This window comes from Scomber japonicus, chromosome 2, assembly GCF_027409825.1.
Source record: "Scomber japonicus isolate fScoJap1 chromosome 2, fScoJap1.pri, whole genome shotgun sequence".
Lineage (NCBI taxonomy): Eukaryota > Metazoa > Chordata > Actinopteri > Scombriformes > Scombridae > Scomber > Scomber japonicus.
Window position 1 is genome coordinate 24,096,860 of NC_070579.1, and position 26,883 is coordinate 24,123,742.

The 26,883-nt window shown below is 42.1% G+C and overlaps 1 protein-coding gene across 2 annotated transcripts in view; it reads right to left on the minus strand.

Moving 5' to 3' along the window:
• LOC128368061 (trinucleotide repeat-containing gene 6C protein-like) overlaps positions 1 to 23,441 on the minus strand; it is a 58,456-nt gene extending 35,015 nt beyond the window's left edge. For both annotated transcript variants that reach the window (XM_053328802.1, XM_053328794.1), the window contains exons 1-3: positions 22,694 to 23,441; positions 8,957 to 9,057; positions 8,594 to 8,615 (exon numbers count right to left, since the gene is read on the minus strand). In XM_053328802.1, coding sequence (XP_053184777.1) covers positions 8,594 to 8,615; positions 8,957 to 9,019 — 85 coding nt within the window. In that variant the 5' untranslated portion in view covers positions 9,020 to 9,057; positions 22,694 to 23,441. The remainder of the gene's footprint in view (positions 1 to 8,593; positions 8,616 to 8,956; positions 9,058 to 22,693) is intronic.
• Between the last annotated feature and the right edge of the window lie 3,442 nt (positions 23,442 to 26,883).

Genomic DNA, 26,883 nt, shown 5'->3' on the forward strand with positions numbered 1-26,883 from the left:
ACACACCTCCACTTGCGCACACACACACACACACACACAGTTTTGTATCTTTCTAGACAATAAAAAAAAAACACACTTTCCACACTCCATATACACACAAAAAAGACACTTTTACAGTTGTTTGCAGCCCCTTCCACAACCCCCCCCCCCCCGTCCCCGCCCCCAGTATCTGGCTGGCTGTTGGCTTGGAACTGCAGCTGGTGACGCACATCTCTGATTAAATTCAGCTCAGCCCGCCTGACTCTCCCTCGACCAATCAGACAGCAGGACAATGAATACATGCTTCCCTGCCCCCTTTCCTCTCCATCCTCCCGACTCTCAGCGATGCCCCCCCCCCCCCCTCCTCTGCCTTTCCATCAGCGGGTTGCTCCATAACCCAACTGCTCTCTTTCTCCCTGCCCTTTTTTTCCCCCTGCCTACCTGTCTCTCAACCTGCTGTTCTATGCTTGCTCTGTTATTCTTCCTCTGGGCCGTTATATCCATGTTGATCCCTCATCTCGTTTTTGTCTCTATTCTCCTCGTCTCTGATTTTGCCTCCCATTTCCAATCTTCCATCTCTCCACTCCAAATTTCTCCCCTTAACGCCATCAACTTTATCTCTCTTCCCAACCCCAACCCAATTTTTCTACCTTGTGAAACATTTTTTGGAGTTTGCAGTTTGTAGCGCTTCATGTCTTCATGTCGCTGACTGTTGAAACACAAGCCTGGCGACTGTTCGTATTTGTGTGCCAAATTCATTAACACGAATATCACACAATGGTTGGTTCCAAGTATCAATACATCGCCTACATTAAATATTTTTGAAATTTACATGACAGTTGTGTAGCCAACTTTCCAACTAGTCTGTAAGCAACACGGTGATGGAAACAAAACTGAAACTAACATCTTCAGTGCAGTTAAGTACTGAAGGCGAAAAATTAACCGCAAATCTGTCGCAGACGATTGCTGCTTTGGAGTTAGCGTCTTGTTTTCATTAACCCACTCCACCCCTGCACGTCTCCTTTCTGACATTGATTCAAACAAACATCACGGTCCTAAAAAAAGCCTCTTATCTCACTGGGTAGAAAAATTACGTTTGCCAAATCTTTGCAGTTCTTACATAAACACACATGCATGCTAAAGGAAATGCCTGAGTTCAGTTCCCTGGACAATTTGGTCAAAAAGACCCATAAGGGTGTTACTCAGCCAGCTCACTGTTTATCATAGTTGCCAGGCATGTACAGGAAGCACATGAACTCAAAAGAGAGATACAGACAGACAACTTTCCAAGCTCAAGTACGCCTCACTCTCTCTCTCTCACTCACACACACTTAATGTTCTTCTGTTTGTGTGTTGTTGTAGTAACAAGGGTGTATCCATGCGACAACTGGCTCATGTTGTACAATGATTCATTCTCTACGTATATTGTGATGTGTTTAAAACCACAACGTCATGAACCTGTTCAATTACATTATTCTATGCTTTCAAAAAATCTAAATTGATCTCTCATTTTCTCATTTTATAAGGAAATTTTTGCTATAACACTCTCCAGCAGGGTAATGGTCTCACCATCTTTGCTGTAATCTGTATTTAACAAGTATAACAGTGAGAATGAATGGTCTCCTAAGCGGGAGGGAGTGTATGCACACGTCTGGAAATTAGACAGCAAAAATGGCATTTAGAATGTGTAAGAGGTTAGAAAAACATCGCCTGTGAGAGACACAGCTCCCCTCTGCCCTGAACAAATATAAATGCGTGTACAGAGACATGTCTTTCATTTTGAGGAAGAGAGATCTTTTCTTAATCCATGACGGATCTGAAAGTGCTTTTCAAGGGGTGGGGTTTACATAAAAAGGGGAAAAGGAAAATGGAGAAAAGTGGGGAAATCCCTCAGCTGAGAGTGTGTCTATAAAAGATTAAATGAGGACAGGGAACACTGTGCTGGTTACACTGACTGCCAGTGAAAGGGAATGAAATGCACATAGTAAATGAGTGAGGTTGCAAGCTTATTGCATCTGAACTCAGCTGGATGAATAGCAGCTTCACAGAAACGGCCGCGGATGTTGTTTCTTTTTTATGACTAATTGACATAGTTAAGGTTAGAGGTGTGCTGTACGCCTCAGCTGAACTGGGTCATTGCCTTGATAATATTGTATCCAAGTGACTTGCTGTTGCCTAGTCACAGTTAGCTTCTTTTTTTTTTTTTTTTTAAGAAATCTACAAACTTACCATTTTACTGAAAGTTTTGACTTCATGACGGCAGTGAAGGAAATATTAGTGACAAATCAAATAATTAAGAATCATCTTCTTTGTCTTTTTTTTTTTTACACTGGCAGATCAAAAAAAATGTACAAAAACAAAACAAAGCAAAAAACAAAAAAATAAAAACTGATTCTTTGACCATGAACACCCTATCTGTCAACCTTAGAAATAGCTAACTTTTGGATATAATCTTGATAAGAAACAAGTATAAGGCACATAGATAAAAACATGGAAAATGCAAACATAGGGCTGAAAATAATCCTTCTGTGGGAAGAGGTAAACACAGACAGCAGTGCAAGTGTTGCAGAAACCAAATTTAGATTTATGTGGTGGTGGCCTCAGTACCTCTAATTGAAGCTGAAAAAGAGAGCCAATTAAATAAGCATTTGTAACAAGTGCACTGTAAATTCCATTAAACCCTCCAGCTGAGGCACTCTCTGCAACCTTGCACCAAACTTTTAATTACAGCCCATCTTCACACTAAATGGTTAATTACACACAATGAGAGAGGGTGAGAGAAAGAGCAATAGCTTTAAGAATAAGAGAGCAACTGAGCACAGACGAAGAAAGAAAAAAAAACATACAAGGCAGAGGGGAATCTATCCATTATTGTAAGATTGTGATTGGGTTTTCTTAGCACAGTGCCAGGCAGTGCAGGTTCCCACATCTCTTCTGTCTATTGTCTGCAGAGCCACTTTATTATGCAGTCATGTTTATAGTAGGGGGGAGGGATGGACACAACACACAGGCCTATATGCCCTACACAATGGTGCCTTTCCCTAAGCCAGTAAGAGGTAGGGAAGGTATGGAAAATACAGCATATTTTAAAGTGGGTTTACATGGGTATAACATTTTGCTGCTTGTCATGTGGGTTTACATGCATGCATGATTGTGTCTGTCAGTGTTTTCTTTTAGAGTGTGTAAACAAGGTTTTTTAAACAAGCTAGAGTAATCCAGTTTTTTTTATTGAACATTCTGGCCAAGAAATTTGAAAGCTCAGTACATTTAGTCTGTGATCCTCATAATTGGTGACTATATTCTCCAAAAATTATTATTTTGATGGAAGACGGCAATGCCAATCCTTTTTGTGCCAACATTCTGGTAAACAGGGGCACACAGAAGTAAGATGAGGTTGTTTTGACATAGTAACCATGAGGACACTTTCGTCACAGGGGTCAAGTTTATGTGTGTGTTTATACACACAAGGGTCAAGTGGGAGTGTCTCTATGAGGTCCCATCTGTCAGCATCAGTAAAGAAAAAGAGAAACTCCCTCACTCACTCACACACAAAATAAAGGCAAAATTTCTCACCCCTCACCCTTCCTATATAATGTCCCATTGCCATAGAGACTGTCAGCTGCCCAATGTACCTCCATTTTGTCTCTTGTGACCTCTTCCCATGCCACGCCTCCTCCACCCTCTCATCTAATTAATGCCCCCACCCCCTCTCCATGCCAAGTTATCCTTTTTCTCTCTATCTCTCTCATGTCGTGGTTGTTCATCTCAGCTGTGTCTCTCCTGCATGTTGGGATTATGACAAGAGCACTTTTTTTAGCCCTAACAGTAGCTAACACACTCTCTGGGTAGCTTTAACAGGATCATACTACACCTCCATCTGAGGTCAGTGCCTGAGGGCAACAACTGCCTGAGGTTAAATGCCTTTTGAATTGCATAGATATGTAGCATGATGCAAGGTATCTTAAACTTTAAGAAACATGGTCTTCCGCAGCCTGAGCCGCAGGGTTTTTAGAGCATAGGGAATAATCGCAATTGGAGAACGACCCATTTGGGGTTAAAATGTGCAATTTAAGAAGCTATTCCCAAACGTGAGTCTATACTATATGACTTCAATGAAAAGGCATTATAATATTATACTGAATACAATTAATAAAGGCAATCTGATCAAATCAAGCTACACTGCTAAAATAATATGGTTTCTGGACATTTCTGTTCTCTTCTCTGTAGTCTATCTGCAGTTTGACAATGGCCTGAGGGAAGAGTGAGAGGGGCCCCTTATGCAGACACACAGGCAGTCTCTGAATCATATACACATGGACGTAAAGAACCTGGCCTCAAAGCACAAACTGAACTGTCATTCATAACAGCTGAGCTACATCATATTTATCTGCCCGATATTTGACATGAAGCGGTTCAATGTTTGAGGAAGAGAAGATTATGCGGGAGAGGGAAAAAGGCATCGAATGGGCTTTTCTTGTCGGCAGCTTGTGAGTGATCATACAACATGAATACATTGAGAGGAAAGCGTTGTTTAAGTTTGCGCGCCCCTCTTTGTTTCCTTTCTCTCTGACCCTGCTCTCTCCCTCCATCTTTCACTCCTCCGGCACTTGACATGCATGCAGGGCTAGTACACAGGGGGTAGAGGAAAAACAATTATGCTCTGCAGTCATAAATCCACAGGACGTAATTCACAAGCTATTCACTATTAATTCATTGACTGTTTATAAATGTGGTTAACAGAAGAGAAAAGCAGCCTGAATGTTAAAGTAAATTAGCCTCTAATTAGATTGCAATTCATGAAATTCCCTTTCAAAGTGTTGACGCAATTAATAGCATGTGAAATTGCAAATTAATCCAATGCAGAATTATACAACACACTTGTGTTTATGTGCATCTCTCGCCACTTTGAAAACTTAATGCTGTTATCACTGTGGTGACACCGTGTAAATACGTTTCTCCCCAGATGCAGTTGCTGGGGCCGACCGTAGCGACGGTTGAAATGAAACAGGCGCAGGAAACAGTGTAGGAAAGGAGGAGAGTTAGGGACGAGATGGTGACAGGCATTACATTTGTTCTCTAACCTTTCAGCAGTGAAAAGTGCATGAGCAGCAAAAATGGAGATTTCAGATTTTCTGATTATCGGCGTTTGGGAATGCAACAGACGCACTGAGGTATTACTGTGGCTTTTTGTGCCTGTGTGTAGCCACCTTTATCATGAATTGCATTTGTGGAACTTCCTACTTTCTATGTGTATCTTTCTATGCGAGTACCTGCATGCCACCATGAACCACCATGGCTCGCATAATATTGCTTTTGCTCTTCTGTAATTGCACAGTATACACATTTGCTTCAGCCACTGAGAACAGATTGAAAGGATCCAAGTCCCTGTAGGGAGGGAAGTGTGCACATCCTTTAATGCGACTGTGGCTACAGATACATTATCTTTAGCCTGACATATATGTACACTCTGTGTTTCACTCCTGTGTGTGTGTGTGTGTGTGTGTGTGTGTGTATGTGTGTTGGTAGGTATGTGTAGCAGTCAAGCTGACTGAGTGTGATTGTAGTGGTGGCTGATATAGTGATGAAGCTGTGCGTGTGCTGGGGTGAACAATCAGCATCCCTCTGAGGTAATGGGGACTAGGAGAGAATGAGGGTGGGCTGGTGGGGGTTGGGGGGGGGGGGGGGGGGGGGCTGCATCAGAGGTCCAGCCTGTGTGTATGGAGGGAGGTGGGCTGGGGCAGTGGGACAGTGCCTCCTGGAACCCTGCGTTCATGAAGCTCCATGCCTAATGGGGGGCAGAGAAGTTAATTCCACTGCGCTGAAGCTTTATCTCATTTTCATACATATGAACGCGCCAGGCCTAGATCGATTACCGCAAACAAATTGAAATGCCTGGGACCGAGGAGGCCTGCAGAGAGGAAAGCAGAAAAAGACGGTGAGGATGGGGGAGGTGGTGTGCATGTGTATGTGTCTATGAATTTCTGAGAGTGTATAAGGAAGGCAGAATTCACTGATATGGATGGAAAGACACAAATCACTGCCGCATACTGATTTCCTACTTTCCTGCACACACATACACATACACACACACACCTCTATTATTTAGTGTCACGCATGAAAACTCAGCTCATTCCAGTTGATACCACCTTCCCTCTAAGAGATATTGCAGATGGGAGGTTATAAGTAAACTCACAGAGGTCCTGATGGCTCACTGAACGATTAGTCTCCAAACAGACCTCTTTCTCACTACTTTCTTTATCTTTGTCTGCATGAGGACTCACTACATTTACACAATCAGTTTCTCATTCTATGTCCGTTTCTCTCTCTATCTCTCATTAAACATACCATAAAATTAATGCCCATGTCATTAGTCCCGTTCTGTATTAGCACCATCATTGACTCCCGATGGTCATTTTTGGCACTCGTCTAAAGTGCTCCCTGCTTCATTACTTTCTTTTCTTTCCTTCCTTCAGTTTTGCTCCCTTTCCTTCCTCTTCCTCCTACCTCCTTCTCTATAGTTGAGCCCCTGCCTGTGGGCCTCTCTCGCAGGCAGTTATCAAAATTCCCTCCCTGCCCTTCAACATTTCCTCTGTCACACACGCCAGTACAGTGCGGTCAGAAAGTATTAGGGCTGTGATACACTTTTCATTGATTTGGCTATAATCCGGCACATTGAATTTGAAATTAAATGAATATGTGAATGTGAGGTTTATATTGTGGCCAAATTTTAGAGCAATGCACAAACAAACGCACAAAAACAGCAACGAGGAATGTGCTTGACAGGCCAAGTCAGTCACCTGACCTCAAATCCAAATACAGGCCTCTTAAAACAAGCAATATGCTCAAGATGGCTGTAGCACAGGCCTGTCAGAGCATCAAGATACCAAGTGTCTGCTGATGTTCAGTATATAATTTGTCCAATTAAGCTTTCAGTTTAATAAAATTAGAGGACTCATGCTTTAAAGGGGCTCCACTCCCCACACTGTTCATCTACTGACACTATAAAAAGCCTCAATTTAAGTGTGTGACTAACTCCTAGTCTAGTCCAACATGCATTTCTCACATATGTAGCAAAGACACTCACTAGCCACTTGTCAGACAACAGACTAGCTGGACAACTAAAAAGCAGAGTTGACCCTTTCCAGGTTACCATCACTGAGGTGCCCTAAAGCAGGTCATTTAACCACCAAAGAGTCCAGTAAAGCTGTTCACTGGCCAACAGATAAGACTGGTTATAAAAGGTAAAAGGTCACAGGTATGAATGTAAACTTTGAGTGTGAAACAGGGTGCTCATGGAAACAGTGAATCTGCCATGTGTAAATAATGTTTTTTAAAAAAGACTTAAGCTGTGCATCACAAAATGCTTGTTCTCTTCTAATATGTGCATATGTTCTTTGTTCCTTTCTAAATAATAGTTATGACAAGCACGCTCTATCTGAGTACTACAAAGAGACATCAAACACTTTTGAGACTGAATTCTTATTCAGCCTTGGGGAATCAGAAATTCTTCCTCTCAAAAATTGCATTTCCATGAAATCACTCAAGAGCAAAAGAGTAGCGTTAAATGCTAATTCATATTAAGGATAAGCTAGCTTTGTGTAGGATCTATGGAACTTACTTATAGGTAAAAGGTCAAGCTCCCATATAGGGCAGTGAAACACAGTGAGGGCAATTAAATAGGCAGGTCAGCATTAGGACAGGCTGTGATGACCTTTGTTAAAGCCCAACAGTTATACCCAGATGGCCACGCTTATGTTCAAACTGGAGGGGGGGGGGCATGTTGGCTAGAGACATATTGAGGATTTAAAGGCAGCAACCTTGCTCAGATCAACATACTGTCTTTACCCTACTTAAGCTATTTCAAGAATTTTGCATTAATTGCATCATTACTAACTCTAAAGGCAGGAGTCACTCCAGAGTGGTGACTCCTGCCTCCATTCTCTTAAATGAGAAAGTGCAGATATATGTACCTGCAAATCACAGCTTTTTCACTGGGACAACTAATAGCAGCAGAGGCAACACTCTAAACATTTGAAACTATAACTAATGTAACAGCAATACACAGAAACAGTACATTTTAGCATCTCAAGAAAACAACAAGGGCACGTGAGGACAATCTTCTTCCAGCTCCACTCTCACAGCAATTCAGCTGCACTCATGCCATTCTTTTATTCCACTGCTCCTCTCCCTTCCCCCTTCACCCCATCCCCCCATCCTCTACCCACACAACACAGTGTGCTGTCTGGGCACCCTCACGCTTCACTGCCTGGTGCTGCAGGCGTACTGGGCGTCACTCTGCATTTGACTTCACTGTATTTGCTCTGCTCTGTGTGTGTGTGTGTGTGTGTGTGTGTGTGTGTGTGTGCGTGTGCGTGTGTTTGAGACACAGCAAGTCAAACGGCACAATTGTGCATGCATGTGCAAACTGTGTGTGTCCATCTGTGTACAAAAACGCTAAATGTTATGTGTGTATAATGGGTGAATAACGTACGTGTATGCCTTTACGGGTCAGTGTGCGTTAATCAGAGCTGATTAATGTATATGAGTGGATGGCATGTAGTTTCTGAAAATGAGGTAGATGAGAGACTGTAGTTGGGTTGATCAGGACACTCACCTTTGGGTTTCTGATCAGCAGCCTGCAAGTGGGACAGAGAGAAATGGACTTGCTTGAACTAAATACAGCAAGGATGACTTTTAGTGCAATAATAAAAAAATGTAATGACTAAACCTAGAGGAGCTTTACATACGAGGAAAAGGACTATTATTACTGGGTAAAGTGGATCCAGTCTATTCATTTTTCTTCTGCCGGCATTGAACAGAATATTCTTGTTTACTGACTGAAGGTTTGCTGCCTACACAATCAGCCAAATCTACTGATTTCAAATCTACTGATGAACTGTTGAAAGCTGTTCAGTAGGAGGGATTAAACAGCTTCATTAATGAGCGTGTGAGCATGTGCAATAGTTTTCATCTTTACCTTTTTCTGAGCGACGTCCTTCTTGGTCTTTTCGTCTAGTTTTTTCTTTTTCTTTTCTTCCATCAAATGGTTCTCTTTCTTCTGTTGCTAGCTTCTCTCAGCTGTCCAACAAGAAAAGAAAAGAAAAGAGCAATTAGTGAAAACATGAAGTCGAGAGGCTGAGTTTCAGCTCAAATGCTCAGTGTCCTTTACTTTTTCATTAATATTATGAGTATGCACATCCATGTACTTCAAACACTTTGCGCATGTATGGCACGATCGCAATTAACATAACACATATACGGAGCATATAAACTTTCAGCCCCTTCCTTTTGATCCATGTGTAAGTCAGAGCCAAGTGTCTAGAAAAACTTTTCTACCAACAATCATCAATTCATACATAAATCACAACACTTTCCTTCATGGACAAAAACTGAAAAGAGGAAGATGTAAAGGGGGGACTCGAGTGGACAAAAAAAGGAAAAAACGGAAAATGAAAACACTGTTCTCAAAACCTTCATGCCAATGAAACCAATTGACTTGAATTAATCTGACCAAAAAAAAGATGTGCGAGTTAGAGAGCAAGATAAAGACACAGAGAGTGAACAATAAGAGTGAAGCCCCGTGTAAAAGGGTGGTTTAAAGACAGCAAGAACCAGCAAGAAAATAAAAAGCCAATGAATTAAAAGGACTAAAAAGGAAGACAACGTAAATGCAACAGACTGAGAGAATAAGACACAAGGCCCTTTTTACTGAGATCTGTTTCCAGTGGGCGTGAGTCAAACTAGCTGCATAACTAGCCCCAGGGCCAGAGAAACTAAGTGCTTCATTTCAGCCTGTATTTCCTTTGGCTCAGCTTTAGTGACTGCTCCTGGAAACTATTAGAGGCATGAGCTGGACCGTAAGGACTAAAAGTGTGTGTGTTTAGTCTTTGCTAAGTGCGATGGACACTAATCTATAATACAGCACTATGTCGTATCAAATCAATTATATTGCTCTCTAAATTGTAGCAAGTAAAATCAATCATCTCCATATCAGTGTAAAATAATGACCTATTTTTCCTTGCTGCTCATCCTGTGAAAACTGCACACATACACACACACACGTACGCACACACACAGAGTTGTACAATAAGTCATTGTGCTTTGTCCTCAATGGAAGGACATAACTTTCTCTCACAGATTGAACCACTGCTCAAATGATATGTTAAATTTGCACAAATTCGATAACACAAACTTTATCAAAAGTAATCACTAATATAACGCTGCAAAAAAGACTGCATTAGGTCAACTAGCCTTTCTACTGAGGCCAAACAAGAAGGGAACTCTATCACTGCAAATATTATGTGTTGGAGTCTGTTATTACTTGGACAAATTCTGTGGTCTGCATTGTTTCTAGCTTCACATTGTGTGCAAGACTCCTAACCATGTTATTTGCTTCAGGGAGTCTTTTTTTAAACCACTGTTAGTTGATCATGTTGGCTAATAATAATGGACTATGAGAGAAGTAGCTAAGTGCTGATATGTATATATATATATATATATATATATATATATATATATATGAGGTCCGACAATTCTGATTACTGAAGAAGCTTAATTAAAAAGATGCCAAACGTTTTCTGGTTTAAGCCTCTCAAAAGTGAAAACACCCTGCTTTTTTCTGTTCCATATTATCGTAATTAAATGTGTATGTAATGTATTTGGATTCTGGACCATGGATCAAACAAATAAAGCAAAGAGATAATTGTAGTAGGTGGTGGGTAGTGGGTTTGACTGATTTCTGACATTTTAAAGACCAAACCTTTATTCAATTAATTCAAAATAAATTGGCAGATGAACTGATAATAAAAATAGTCATTAGTTTAAGTCCTGACATTGATGAATGCGTACTGTCCCTGACAAACTAAACGCTAAATGTGCCTACACAGGGCCTGGATATGAATAAAAATCTAAATGTATGAATGAATCATAAAGCTTGTAACGGGAGATTAATGAAAGGCTTCCCTCCTACTGTACTGCCCACTGGCAGAGAGACAGAGCTGTCAATCAAAGAGACAGCAGAGGCCTCACAGAGAGTCAGACGCTAGAGTAAAGTCTGCGTGGCAGTAAGGGAGAGAGGGAAAAGGGAGAAAGTAGACAAGGGTAAGACAGATATACAGATGGGCAGAGAGACACTGAACGCTGTTGTCAACAGTAAGTCCATAGCCAAACCCTGGGGAGACTGCCAGACTAGTGGCCATGGCAGCAGGGCTAAAATGAAAGAAAGAAGATATCCCTACATTACTACTTTCTACTCCATCTGGATTTTCTCTTCCTCATTTTTCTGTTCCTCCATTGATTGCTCCCCAAGGCTGCATTCAGATTGGCTTTAGCACCAAATGAAAAAGACACAGCCCCCTCACTCTTTTGAATGGGGGGCAGTCCAGTGAAACAGTAGGGGTGCCAACGCAACATGACATCAGCTTTGGTCATTCAAATTCAAGCACACCTTCCTGGTAGATCACTTTGTAACGAGAAAGCTGTATTTCTACTGTTTACCTCATGATGATCAAAACAAAAAGAAACTAAATTATTGCTGTTAAACATTTCCAAAGTTGTATAATCCTGTCTCTGGGTATTATAAACCTCTGTGCAGTGTTTTGGTGTCTGATCAGTCTTTAAACTCATAGATCTGTGACTCAAACTGGATTTCCTGGATAGTGTTATATGTCTCACCTAATGCAATACACCCAATGCATTGTTATAATGCAGGGCTGTTTTCAGTCTCAACGCCTGCTAACAATGTCTCTCTCACATACACATACACACACTTACACAGTATTTTTCATAGACACACAAGTCTGTGTGTATTATTGTGCTGTCTCAGCAGCTGGGGGAAGGCAGCCCTCAGGTAATAAATAGGAGCACCAATTACGTGAGGACGTGGGTGTGTATGTGTGTGTGTGTTTGTGAGATCACAGATAATTGTATGCAGTATGTGTAGTATGAGCACCACTGCTAAAATTTCACACAATCATTAATATCAATGGGCTACTGATGATTTTCACTCCTACGCTGTACGAGCATGATGAGACCCTACATTATTGGGGCATTGTTTCGAGTAGTGCCAAGGTCACTGATAGGCAGACTGCAGTCCGGGTCCAGACTCCTATCTTGACTATAGCCGACAAATTATTGAGAATTATTCAATTTTGATGGACAATTTATATTTTAGCTGGCACAGCTTTCCTAGCCTTTACAGCACTGGTTTAGCAGTCCAGGAAACTCACAGACCAACTGCATGTAATGTAAATGATCTCACATGATGCTACTCATCCAATCAAATCTCTCCATTCCAATAAGCATTGCAACTTGAGGCAAACAGAGATACACATGCACACACACACACACACAGGGGACAGATGAGACAAGATGAGAGAAAACAGTCGGAGAAGAAAGTGAGTCAGAGAAAAGTAATTTGGCGTGCTCTAAAGAGGAAAGTAGACAGCAAAATCAGAGCTTCAAATCAAGAATAGACAGACTCTTACATGTTCATTCTTCCCACGGGCAGCTCAAAACCAGTATGTCTCATAGATTCCAAGACCGTGGTCACAACTACACTCGACAACCCTAACCCAAATCATCCTCTTCCTAAATCTAACCAAGTGGGTGTGTCATGTAGTAGAGTGGGTGTGTCATGTAGCGCACACTCATGCTGCCCCTGAAACTGGATATATTTGCCATTGGAAGTTACTGCGCAGTAAGAGCTAGGGACTGAAGCACCAACTGTGCAATTTGTGGACAACCGGCTTTATTTTCTGAGCCACAGCCACCCACATATGAGTGGTTAGAAACTGGCTTTAGTTATTAACTCTGTGTGCTAGATTTTTCTTTCCTCATCAGCTGTCATTCTGGTAGTCTCACCTTTTAGCACCACCCTCAGATAAGAGAGGATCCACCCTATCTAGTTACTAAGCTACAGAAGATGACAACGAACAAAGGCTGGGAAATCAGGTCACGGAAGAACAAATACTATTACAGTTATTTTCTATAGGGATAAATTAGCTAGTTAGCTTTTGATTTTTTTAGTTAATTAAATGTTAACAAAATATGAAAAATGCCTATAACATACTATAAAGCTTCTTTAAAATGTAATTAATGAAATATCACATTAGACATAGAAGAGCTGCAAATTGTCAGCAGACAAAGGCCGGCTACTAAAGTATTTGTAATTATTGCTCGAAAAAAGAAAAATCATGTGTAAATAGCTAATTTTATGGATTAACTGACTAATTGTTGCTGACCTAAAGTTATCCATATCTTATTTCCTATTTGTCAATACACGTCTGAGGATTTATCTTTGTTATTAAATGTTGGAAGCTGTGTGGTAGAAAAACAGTTGTCATCCTGTACAATGTCATAGAGGGCACAGTTGTCTTTTAAGCTGACGTAGCCAACGCCAAAGTTAGCTTCCCTCCTGACCTCTGTTGCTCCCACATATATCCTTACCTGCCTCTCTCTCACTCTCTCTCCCTCTCTCTCTCTCAGTACTGCTGACACCAGCATCTCCTCAGCAGTCACCCTGCAGTGTCTACCTTCCAGCATCAGGTTCACCATCGCTGGCAGAATGACACTGCAATTAGGCAAAATATGTCCTGTTTTGAGGTGAGTGACCCACAAGGCCACTGCCTGTCATTCAATTTCCTCCCACATTAAAGGGGCTGAGATCACCTCAGCCAACAGAACATCACCACTAACTAAACCAGTAATTACTTAACTCTTGCCCTCAGCCACCTTCACAACTGAGCATTGCCCCCACTGCTCAGCAATAACAGAATAAATAAAGTTAAGAACAAAATAAAAAAATATGATAAAAAAAATTCAAGCCGCTATTAAAGAAAAACACATGTGAGGCAGATTTTTGCAGTCTGTTGTTTAATAATGTAGCTCAGATGCACCGGTTAACCTGCCTGCTACTTTTTTTTCATCTCTAATGGAATGAATATTAGCATAGGCCCACAGCCAAAGCAGGGTCTTCAGAACCAAAATGATCCCCATCTCCTCACGTTTTCAAAGCAAGTCTAAAGAAAATACGACATGAGAGCCTAGACCCTATCCTTCCTGCACCTTAAAAGCCTGTCCTAACAAGTGATCCTACATTGACTTCTTCTGAATACAGACATGAGTAGGAAAACATCCCCATATTCAGCAAACTGGGTCTTTTTGGAAAACTGAAGAAATTGTGCAGCCAGGCAAACCTCCTCTCCTCCTGTGAAGCAGGACATTGTTGCATATCATGGGTCTATAGGGCTAAGCTATAGTGAAGGAGGTATGACGAGGGGAACGCACTGTACAGGAACGAAGGGGCTAGAGACTCACAACACACACAAACCTAGCCACATAAAAACACACAAGACACACACACACAGGGAAGCTTGATGTACATAGGCGGGAGGAAGTCTGTCTGATGCCTGTCTTTTTCCGTCAGGGATGCAGAGGAAAGGGAGGTGGGCGGCAAAGGAGAGAAGGGAGACGGGTGGGTGGGGGGTGGGGGGGTGAGAGGAGGGGAAAAAACAGGCGGAGGATGAAAGCAGACACAGAACAACACCAATTAAGAACGACAGCCGCCGGAGAAGCAGACAGGGCACGGAGAGAGAGAAGAGAGACTATGCTGTAAGACGAGGAAGACAGAAAGAATCCTCACTGGAGAAATGGACGAGTTAAAGAAAAAAAAAACTGAACTAAGCACTATTGAGGCTGGCAGACAAGAAGGAGGGGGGGAAAACGGGGGTGGAAGAAATATCTATGCACCTTGACCGCTAGTAGCTTGAGATGCAGGGAGAAAAAACATGGCAGTAAGTGGGGTGGGGGGTGAAAAAGAGAATAAAAGGGGGATAAAAAAAAAAAGAGCTGCACCAGTGTGAAGACAAAGAACTTAAAAAAGAGAAAGAGAGCCACAAGGAAAACTTGCAGCTTCACGTGTTGTGAACGGCTGTCAGACCAACCACAGACACAACACCGATCGCAGAGGAGAGGAAGAATATGGAGAGGAGACTTTCTCAGCTGAAAAGTAATAATATGGTCAGGTCGTGGCTGCAGAATGTGGTAAATCCACTCTCCACCACCATTACCATTCAGCAAGCCGCCCATTCCTGTGGCATTAAAAAAAGCCACAGAGCTCTCCAGAGCCTCATTACATGGGACATTATCATGGAAAGCCTTTACCGAGGGAATGGTTCCTCAATACCTGTTAATGCTACAGACCTCAACGCTCTACACCGATGTGTGTGGGTGTTCATCTGTGTTTACTCAACCTGAATGTCTGGAGGAAAACAAGCCTGTAAATTCCACAGTTGATAAGCAGTAATAACGATGTTGTTGGCGTGTTTCTGTCCTTCGGTCACACTAACAGTCTCAATGGCCGCTTGGTTTGTAAGCATTCTGTGCATACCACCGTTGCTTTCAGCAGGTGGAGAGGGCAGCTTGTGAAAATATACAACAACATTTTATTGCTACTAGACTAGACTTGCTCAATGAACTGTGGCAGTAATATTCTTGGTTGGTGGGATCGGTCGACGAGAGACTGGCTGAGGGCAAACGGGTGGCTGGAGAGCAGCGGTGACGGGGGAAGCGAAATGGAGAAAGAAAGTAAAAAGAATCAGAAAGTGAGAGAGTCAGAGCTGCGCTATAAATAACAGCTTTGAGGTTTGCCTCCAGATTTTTAGCTCTCAGTGTCTCCGGCTGCTTCCTCTGCCAAGTCGATATGAAACTTTAACACAGTGGCAGCTCATTAAATAGGAAAACAGCACAATGCACAGTACCAAGTAGGCCTGTTTTACTGAAGATCCCACTGCTGTTCTTGGCAAGACACTCCCCGCGTAGCGTTCAAGCATTATGATTGGCGCCCATGGTCACACTGCTAGCCTGCTATTTCCATTGACACGTCAAGCTGATGGACCCTATTCATTTTCTATGAGGAGCAGGAGATCCAGCTGTGCGGTTCATGATAGATACAGCATGATGAGGTGCGTACGAATTGCCACATCTGATTTGAACTATCACGATTCAACATCAACTTTATGAGGTCCATCCAGCACAACGTGGCCAGTTCATGAAACTCAGATCAAACTAGGCAATGCTAATCATTACTGAATCACGACCCTGTTATTGCGCTGCCTGTTCAGAAACACATCACAGTGAACCGTTTAAATGTATAATGAGAACGTGTCTGCCATGTTCAAAATAATGGCATAAACACTAAGTGATGTCCAACTCGCTGGACATCACCCATCCACCAGAGTGTTGAGTGGTCCAAAGCATCCAGATACATCTTCGGCGAGTCTGTGCGTCTGCTCCTTCACTGTGTGTTCAGTGGGCGTCTGGTGTTGGGTATTGGGAAACGTTAAGGACGATGAGTAAACCGTTTGAGACACCCGTAGAGGCTGTATCATGTGTATCTTGGAAAATAGCGATAAAAGGGGCACTGAATTTGATGAATTTACTCTTCATTTACAGTTGGACCACAAATGAGACAAAAGTCAGCACAACACAGACTCTCTCTCTTCCACTCACTCTCTTCTTTAGGGTCTCCTAATGCTGGAAATAAATTTACGGAAAGCAGCTGTTAGCAGTTTTAGAGGCGAGGTGGCTATCTGATAGCTCAGGGATCCTGTTTTGCCCTTTTTCCCTCTTACTTGTCAGATCTCTTTTCCCGGGACATGTTGCCGAGGTCGTCCATTTGAAATGCAGTTTCAAGACATTTTGGTTTGCAGCATCTATCTTGCCCCAACTCCCAGCACTGACACTGCACCCAGCTGCCCTGTGATACAGCAGGCCTGTTCTTTATAATTATTTGGTTGGTTTGGTTACTACAGTGATGGGGTGTAATGACCCCTTTCCTGAGTTCAGGAAACAGACAGAGTTCAACTGATGCCATTTGTGCATCTGTTCATTTATATTTGGGTGGCTAGGAGGTTTTAGACACAAGCAGGCTCTGAACATGGTCATTTACTGCTGTTTCAAAGGCACTGCACCTTCGCTTCCACCATCAAACTGTCAAAATGTGCAGTGGCAAACTAAATCAAAGGACACAAACCAAAACACACATGATGCAGGCAAAGACAAATGAGATAATCGGCTGGGCTGCACTCCCCTCAAGGTTACTTTGACACAACAAATGTCAGTCAACTATTCACTGGCTGTCAACAGTGAAAGCAATATTGTAGACCCTGAGAGAGAGAGACAAACCGAAAATAAGTGCTGTGCTTAAACAAAGCTTGTTCTGGTGCAAGCCAGAAAGGAAGAGGAGAAAATGTAAAAAAAGAAAGAAAGAATGTGACGCCCCTTCTTATAATACTGCAGGGATGATGGAGGAAATTTAGAAATACCAACAGCTTTAGCGAGCATGAATACCTGTCATTGTGAGATCAAAGCTCACAATTACTCCCGAAATGGATTTAACTCATGACGGTGTTCTTAAAATATGGAGAACACTACAAAATAATGTAGAAAGTTTGGTATCAAAAATTTAAGGGAGGTACAGTTTCACATGTTGGGCTTAACGTCAACTTACTTGACACAAATCTTTAGAATCCTCAAACACAGTGCCTTAATAAATGTGAATAAAGCTTTGCCTAACTCTGTTGTTAAAACTTTATCTTCCCAAAATAAATCATATTTTTTTAACTTATCTAAGTTTCAACTCAAACACTGATAAAATAATTATTCGTCATTTCCTGCTGTTTTGTTTAGTCAAATATATTTGAAAATGTATGCTAACAATCAAAATACACCACAGACACTTGAGCTTCATTGACTGTATTCAAGTTGATATTGTGGCGATATAACAGTCCAGACAGCAAACAAATGACTTGAGCTTACTAGCCGTAGCGCCCACGCATGCTAGTGCTATTTACATAGCTTTAACCAAGGGCTTTGGAAGTGCTGTGGGGCCTTAGTCCTGTTACATAATGAGTAAGGCTGTCTAATGTTAGTTTGGAGCTGGAAAAAGGGAACATTGTAGATTTGACGTCCTGCATATTCTCTGTCAGCTTCCATGTGATGTCCCTCTCCTTCTCTCCATGTCTCTCCAATTAGCCAACACAGAGCAGAGGGAGGAAAGGAGGCCCCCACCAAACCTCGGCACATTGAACATTCCCCTGGACCCCTGCCAAGACTCACAGGCAGCAGCTCGCCAGGTTTCAGCCTCCCTTCCCCCCATTCCCCTGCTTCAATTCTGACCTGGCTTACCCCTGGTGGGCCCCCTAAGCCCCTGCCCTCTCCACTGGCACACACGCTGGACAAGCAGGACAGGAGGGGGTTAAACAGACCCCCAAATCCCGCCTCCAAACACCCACAGGGCTCATCTGTTTTAACCCTCCTATAATGCTAAAGCCCCAAGTATGACATAATTCTAATACTAAGTTTTGTCTTTGAATGCAACGCTCCTGGTCACAAACCAATACCTGGTAGTTTCCCATCGCACAGGCCTGAACCCAATTTTGATTAACTATTTATTATTTCATCTTATGAAAAGTTAATGTTATAACGTACACTCTCATTCAAGTGTCTCTGCTATCAGGAAGTGTGAAATTTAGGGCTGAGAGTCCAGAATATAAGATTATGATTATCTTAACATTAAATCATTATCTCATACCACAGATAAACAGTCTGAGATTTGTGGTCAAGACAGAGGTATAGTTGGGTAAACCATGAAGAGTCATTCAGTACATTTACATGCAGCAAAAAAATTCGAATTTCTGATCATATCAAATAAAGACATGCATAAGACCGGATCACTTATCTGAGAATCGGATAAATGGCCGGAGCATGGCTGACTCCGTTACGCTATGTGGCGCTGTAGCCCTCTCAAGAAAGAGTCACTTCCGGTTGACCTCTACCTAACAGCAACAACAAACTATCTGACAGCATTCAAACAAGGATGGCGTACGAGGAGATGGACGATGCTACAGTAGCGTACATTTCGTGCATTATTTTCCTTCTAATAATGCATATAAAAAGAACAACGGATCTTTCACTTCCAGGTGAAAGCCCCAGTGGAAATTCTCGAGCATGCGCAGAATGCAAAATCCAATTTAGATACGATTGCTGAGTATACATGGCGTTAAAATGCTGACTATGAACGAATTATCTAGGTGTTCTTATCTGAGTTTGAGATGTCCGTTATGGTCCGAAGTAGGTCTGATGTAGGTCTGATGTAGATCGGACTATGGTGTTTACAAGCATTTTAAAAGTCCAAACTATGTCTGATACACGATTGCTGCATGTAAACATACTTACTGACATCAGTAGCAATCACAGGTTTTTCCTGGTGCATTTTTTCACAAGAAAGAACATAGCAGACAAGAAAAAACACAGAAAAGCAAAAAACATCTTAAATCACTCACTAAAAAGTCTCAGTCAGCACTCTGTGAACGACAGATTGATCATGTTTGTTTTTAGGATGATGCCTGTTCAACTAAGGATACAGTAACTATCTTTGGCTTCTTGCCTATCTCCTGTTAACAACACGATCAAAATATACCCCCCTCTCTTCACTGGCTCTCACACACACACACATACACAGACACTCCTCTTTTAGTACAATGGCCCCACAAACTCAACTGACTGACAAGACTTTATCCTGCCCCCCTCAACTTGAAAATAGCCAACCATAAAGGAAGGAAGGAGGTTAATGACTTTTGGCAGCCTCCTATTGAATCCAGCTGATTCTACAGTCAGGGACCCCCGACTGGAGCAACACCCTGTGGTGGTGTTAAGCGTGTTATCTATCAGGACTGTGCCAGTTGTTTGAAAAGCCTCATAATCACAGGCTCAGTGACTACCACGGTCAGGCCTGGGCTAAGGTCAATGACGGGGAAAAGGGATAGGCAACACAAGCCACTTTTCCAAGGAAAGACTAAGTGGGATTTACCAGGTCCAACACAAAATGTCTGATATGAGTCTGAAAAAACTTTTTGTTTACTTGAATTTCTATATTCTAGGGAAAAATGTCTAACCTCTATATGGAAATGAAAGTGCCCAAACCACACGGAGGATGCAGTGACAAAGGGTAAGCAAGCCCATTTCAAATGTAACTACACTTGTTACCGTAGAGGAAACCAGGCAGATGACAGCAACCTGAGGAACCGACTGATGCTCATGTTTTGTCTATAAAGGGTCAGACAAGGGAAAGCAAGCCTTTGGTTTCCTTTTAAACAAATGATCCTGCCCCTTCAGTGATAAGGGACTGCAGATGGAGTTACTGCCAGCGTTTGTCCTCATGGCTTTGTTACAATACACTAATCAAAACAATGTCCAGAATCCAACAGCCTACAGCCTGGTTAGATCCAGAGCCAACATGGGTTATGGGTTTCCTCCTAGTGTGCTGCCAAAATAGCAAAAGGAGTAATATAATTCATTGAGTCTGGGGCCCAGTGAAAGACTGAATTTCTCATTTTGGGTGCTTTTGCACTGGGAAAGAACAAATTATACGACACGGGATAGAGCTAATTTATAGATTCGTAGATGTGGATGCAAATTGATTGACTATCCATGTTCACCAAAGACCATGAAAGTTATCCATGTTATTCCTGTGGATAATTTACATATGCCTGTGCCCAAAATAATAAAGTCTTTTCTACTACTCCGTAGACATATTGATACATCAATATTGTGATATGAGACTAGATATTGTCTAGATTAACATAACATGAACTGCCTTCGGGGTAACTCAGTACAGGTGACCTAACACCCACACACACCATGAATTTGCCCTAGTGCCCTCTAGATGAGACACCTGCTGAGGCTGTGTGGGAATCTATAGTAAATCTGTTGTGTCTGGGAAGGGCATGTCTGACTCTGAGGGACTTAAAAAACTACCAGACCCCCTCCTCCTTTAGGTCTTTCTTCTCTCCTATTCACGAGTTTTACATACACACCAGAGGGTTCCTGCAACATCTTTTCACAGCGACCCCCTTACTGTGTACTCATCAGCCTTTTGAAAACTGGGCATTTATATAGAAGGTAGGGATCCTTTACCCTGAGTAGGAACAGGGCTGTGTGTGTGTGTGTGTGTGTGTGTGTCTGTTCATCAGCTGGGTGTCTAGGGCTTGCAGGAGGCACCTTATGACCTGATTAACAACTGCAGTGCATTAACCAACTGCCAGGGCCCTGAGTTTAATGTCCACACACTCCCATGGTATTCCACATGTGTATTCGCTGGCCGAACCAGACACAAACACACAACATTTGCAGCAACACGCATACATTCCAATACATGGCATACACATAACAGGCATAAACACACAATTGAACGCTCAAAACAGTCCCCCCGCTCCGACTGCAAGTGTACACGTGTGCGTGTGCCACTGCTTCTCGCACGCATTTTTTCATTTCATCATCTCACTGGTGTGTGACGATAGAGATAAGACGGTGGTGACAGAGATGTCAGAGGCGGGGGGGGTGTAGGAAAAGGGGGTTTGAAATTGAACGGGAAATTATGTACTTCAATTAAGACACAAGGACATTAAAAGCTATACTCCAGCGCCTGGGGACAGGATGCAGGAAGGGGGGGGTGCAATGGAAGGCGACAGTTCAATCAGGATCCCCGGCTTTCTCGCTTAGCCGGGGGGTGGAGGAGGAAAGAAGGAAGAGAGACAGGACAGCTATGTTTAATAATGTACTTGGAATTAGTGTAGTGGAATGTACAATAGTGTGCAAGATACATTATGTGATACAGCTACAGAACGCTGCAAACACTAAAGGGGAGTTAAAATGGGTCCGCCATGTGACGCCTCCATCACAATGAGAAAACTCTGCAGCTGCAATGTGCCAGCACAAATCAAAATATTTAACATAATGTATCAAGTCCTGCTGTCATATAATAGCAGCCCACGAACAACCTATAGATAGCACTGTGTGATCCAAACAAGCCTATTACCGTCTGATAACAAAGATTTCGAAAGGCAAGGCAATTTTCTCAGTCAGTCAAAGAAATCATTACATTACACACTCACATGTGCAGAGTGTGTTCCAGTCCGACTCAGCCAATCATAAAAGAGCTGTGATATAACACAAAAGTTCCCAACATTTTCATGGCGAGCCCCTTCAAATAAACACATATCAAATATATTCATCAACTCCCATTATTCATGTCGGAAAAGCAGCCTATCAGAAAATACATTTTTACTGAATCTGATGGAAAACAGATCTGTGTTGCTCCCCATAATTTAGATATTAAGATTACACTGAGAAGAGTGAAACCTCTGCTCAGTCATTCCTGTAGGATTGTCTTGTCGATCCTGCATCATATTATCGTCCCTATTTTTTGCTGGGGATCCCCGTTGAAGAAAACCCTTTGGGTATTCGGGTCCTTACTTGAAGGGGGGAGGCGGATCCCTCTCACATCAATATAAAAAAAACAGGTTTATATTTGTGGAAATAAAAACATGCGTATTTTAAATCCATAAATTGTAGCAAATTAAATAAGCACAGATGGTGACTACTAATGGGTGTTTTAATGTTGTGGTACCCTAACTTGACATTGCTTGCTGGGGTATTAACGTTGTAGTTAAGTAACTGAGCTGGTTGAGATTTACCAAAGCTCTGAAAAATGATGTCGCTATATAGTTTGTTATTCTACGCATTTCATTGACATTAAAAACTATCGTATGTCCACTCTCCTCTCCTCCCAGTGCAATTTTGATTTGTTAAGACTATTTAGCATTTACAGCCATCAATTTATCACAAGAAAATATGTTCATTTTTTTAAACTTACCTTGCGTTAACCACAGCTTTGGCGGCTTTCAATGAAGAGTCGGTGCATGGTAGGGGGGAAAAAAATCATTCTCCGATGTCTTTTCTAAAGTTACCCGTTAAGAGATGGAGCAGAGATTCAGTCGCAATCAAAGTGAGACTTGGCAGATAAGCCGACTGCTGCTGAAGCAGTTTGGTGACAAAATACCGAGGTAAACAACGGCTACTCAGCCAGATACACACACAGCAAGTACGGTAATTTATGCATTGAGCAAAAACATTTTTTTAAAAAAAGAGAGAGATGCCGTGAAATTACACTCGCCAAAAAATAGTCTGTTAAAACGTCACGATATAGCGAGGGGCGGGGATGGGGGATGAAGCACAGCTAACAACAAAAACAAAACACGAATAGGAATAAAAAAAATGACTTGTAAAAAGCAGCTAAATTGTGTTAGCTAACGTTGAGCTGGTTGACACTGTAAGTCGTCGACCGTTGCGAGGTTTAGCAAACCGGAGAAATCAGGCAGTTTTCGTCAAAAATCGCCGGCCAACTTGTTTTAAAGTGCAAAAGAATTTTTTTTTTTTTTTTGTTGTTGTTGTTGTTTAGGTCACCAGCTGGACGACTAGCGACGGGCTGGCTACCGCGAATGCAAAGTGAGAAACGACTCCGGGAGATTACATTCTGTGTGGATCCAGACAACGGAGCGGACAGTCATGGTAGGCGTTCAGTGAGCTCTCGTTGACAGTGGTCTCGCAGCCATTTTGTTCAAACTAACAACACTGCAGTCTCCCTCTCCTCCTCCAGAGAGCAGACAGACCAGGAAGTGGCTCCAGACACGTCACTCCCGACCAACCAAAACACCGGACTCTAACTCCGCCCGCCTCCCTCCGCACAGCCCTCCCCCGTTCACCGAACACCCCAAACCTGCCACAGAGGACGGACAGGCTGGCAGCGCGTATTTCCAAGGCAGTTGCCGAAGCATGCAGTCTGTGACGCCGTTACAGATTTTTAGGGGAAGATATTGGTAGGAGAACAACGTCTAAAGCATGTACGAAATGCACTTGCTGTAGGCTATTGTAGATAAAAGCAATAGATATAGCATAGTTAATTACACAGACTCTTAATGACCGTTGTTACAATAATCCGGGGCACTAATGAACCAAGTGGTATCAATGACCTTGATAATGACCCCTCACAGGTTAAATACCAGGGACTCCCCAACAGTCTGTTAGAGCTAAAGAAGCCTCTTGGATAAGAGGTGAAATATCTTCAAGTATGCTTAGCCAAGTCCAGCTGCACTCATTCAACCCCTCCTTTCATAGCTGTAACCTAGATGGCTGAGAATCCTCAGACATAAATACCAAGTAAATATACAGTCATTTTAATGTTGCAGACACACTTTTCCTCCTGACAGGCATTAATCAAACCACTTGCAATACAAAAGATGACACTCAAAATGATGAATGCACAGCGAATAATCACACATCTTTGCAGTTCCCTTTTTTAGCATCTCTTAATGCATTGTTGTGGTTTTACAGCTCACAATTTTATTTTTTTCTGTTTGGTGTCATCATTCTTATTTCCTGTAGCTATTGAACAGTTTTAAAAACAACAGATGTTAGAAACAAACCAGGGAATCTTTAGAAGCTAAACAGACAACAACAAAAAAGTTATAAAGTGAGTGAATTTGCGACTAACATTGGTCAGGTGGCAAAACACAACTCTAAATGAATGCCAATGTTGCACAATTGCCCTTTCAGCTTTATAAGATGACAATATGTCAGTGTTTTGTTCACAGCTTTTGTTGTGTTGCCTTCAAGTAGCCAAGTAAACCAAAAAGTTTTGCAGTGTTCTAGCTGTGTTAAGTGAAGCAAATTTTAACATTTCAAATACAAAAAACTCTGAAATACTTAAATAAAGAGGTACCTCAAAAAAAGTACAGTGCTTATGTGAATCTACTTAATTACTGTCCTCACCGGCTCCTTGTAATTTGGTCACATATTAATATTTTCTAATATGGAAATATGATGCCCATGCCGTCATGTGACGCATGACTAAACTGAATGAAAGAGTGCAGAAATAGATATGAGTAATTAAAGCAGTTTTGAAATTACATCATGAACTTTATTTAGCAGATTGTAATGCTTCTTAAAGGGCCAACGCCAAGTTCCTCTACCCAAGATGACCTTTTTCAAGAATCTCTTGATCACATGATGTCCAGAAACATGGGCTGATAATTCCAGGCTATTCACAACATGATGGATGAGGTCGCCCTTCTGCCCCTGAACCGTGTCTGCAGCCGCCTCAGAGAAAGAAAATGCGGCCCCTGTCCATTCTCTGCACTCCTTTCTCATGGAAATGACCGCTCCATGCGTAGACAAACACACACAGACACACACACTGTGTGGTGGGAACAGGTCAAGGCTGTGGTCCACAAAAGGAAAGGCTGACCAGTGAGAACTCTCTCAGCAAAGCTCTGGGCTCCTATACATCACTGGTAGAGACTGCTAATGAGAAAGCCAGGGGCCCCGGCCAAAAGTTTTTTTTTCCCCTTTTCAAGGCAAGATGCCCAAAGCTATTAAAACAGCAAGCGCCAACTGAATGGAGAAAGCAGATGTTCCATACTCAGGGTTAAGAGAGGTGAGAGCAGAGGGGGAATGCCTTCAGAAAAATGCCTTAAGGGATATGTAGTTCACTGTGTAGTTCACAGACTATTAAACTGTATGCAGGAATTTGCAGTTCATTCATGCCACCTAAATAAATTGTGTTCCTGGTAAACATTTAGTCTCGGAGTTAATTGAATGTGCCTACTCCAGACATCACCTTTGAGATTGATTACATTCTCATGTAAACTAAAGTATCTACATTACTTGTAGCTTAAATCACCTTCCTGTAAACTCAGATGAGTTATAGTGAGATGGAAATCTATGCACCACAAAGGACAACTGAGACTTGAATTAACGATAGTGCTTTGACATGATCTTAGCCATCAAAGTAGAGAACTACTTAGGTATGTGCGCACTAATGTAGTTGAGAAGAAAAAAGACAAGGAGGGTGTGTGTGTGTATGCAGACACGCACATGTATTTACATGTACGAGTGTGTGCACATGCTTCTTCGTGCTCATCCACTATCCATCTCATCACAGCTATTCTTTTAGGTGTCTCTGAGATGTTTCTTTGACTCGACCAATTTCCCTAATTGCTTTCACATTTAAGCAGACTGCTGACAGAAGTGAGCCAATGGGAAAGGTCCGCCTGACATTCTGATAATAAAACAGTCCAGACACAAGCTGTAGGACTGCTGTGGAGGCAATCGCTCACTCCTTCCCCTCTCAGACAATACATTTCTCCTCCTTCGGCTGCTTTCGCCATTCTCTTTCTCCTCTCCTCTCTCCAATTTTTCAATGTGCTCTTCTGCCTTTTGTTTTAATTCCAGCCCAATCATGAGCCGCGTTCTGCATAAGGTTTTAATTTCAAGCCCGCCACCGGAGTCTGCCAGACACACACGCATGCAGGCACAAATTCACACAAGAATGCATGTGCATACACTAAAGCAAAGACTCTTATGCATACCATACACACACACACACTCACTTTACACTCACATCAAAAATACACATATGCACACTTAGGCTATGTGTTCTGTGGCTACATCTGCATATGTATCCAAGTGCTCTGTGGCTATGTTTCATCATTTAAACATGTTTCCCATGAGAGATAGTATCTTCATCCAGAAACATTAATAATCACACATTCATAAAAGCCAGACACATCAGCAGACAAATGACATAAAAAGAATCTTAGCAGCCAATATCTTTTGCCTCAGAAGTCAAAATATATTCCACAGTTTGTGGCAGACTAGCTAAATTTATATGATCATCAAAAACATTTTTAGCACTAAAAGCTATTTTGTGCCTTAGTCTAAAATACAAAGCCCCATTCCACATGCATCATGTTAACATTTAATCCTGCGGAAATAAACAAACAAACATGATCTGAGGGGTAACCAAACATTTCATAACAGCACTGAGCTCAAAAGCAGATCTTGATGTTAAAGCTTATTCCCCGGACACTACATTCAAGAAGAAGACATTTATAGTTTGCTGTGTGATGCAGAGCGACTGATGAGTCGGTGGTGTCAGTATTTTTGTATTGATTATGAATACACAATGCTCCTCCACAGTCTGGACTTTATGCATGTGAGTAATCA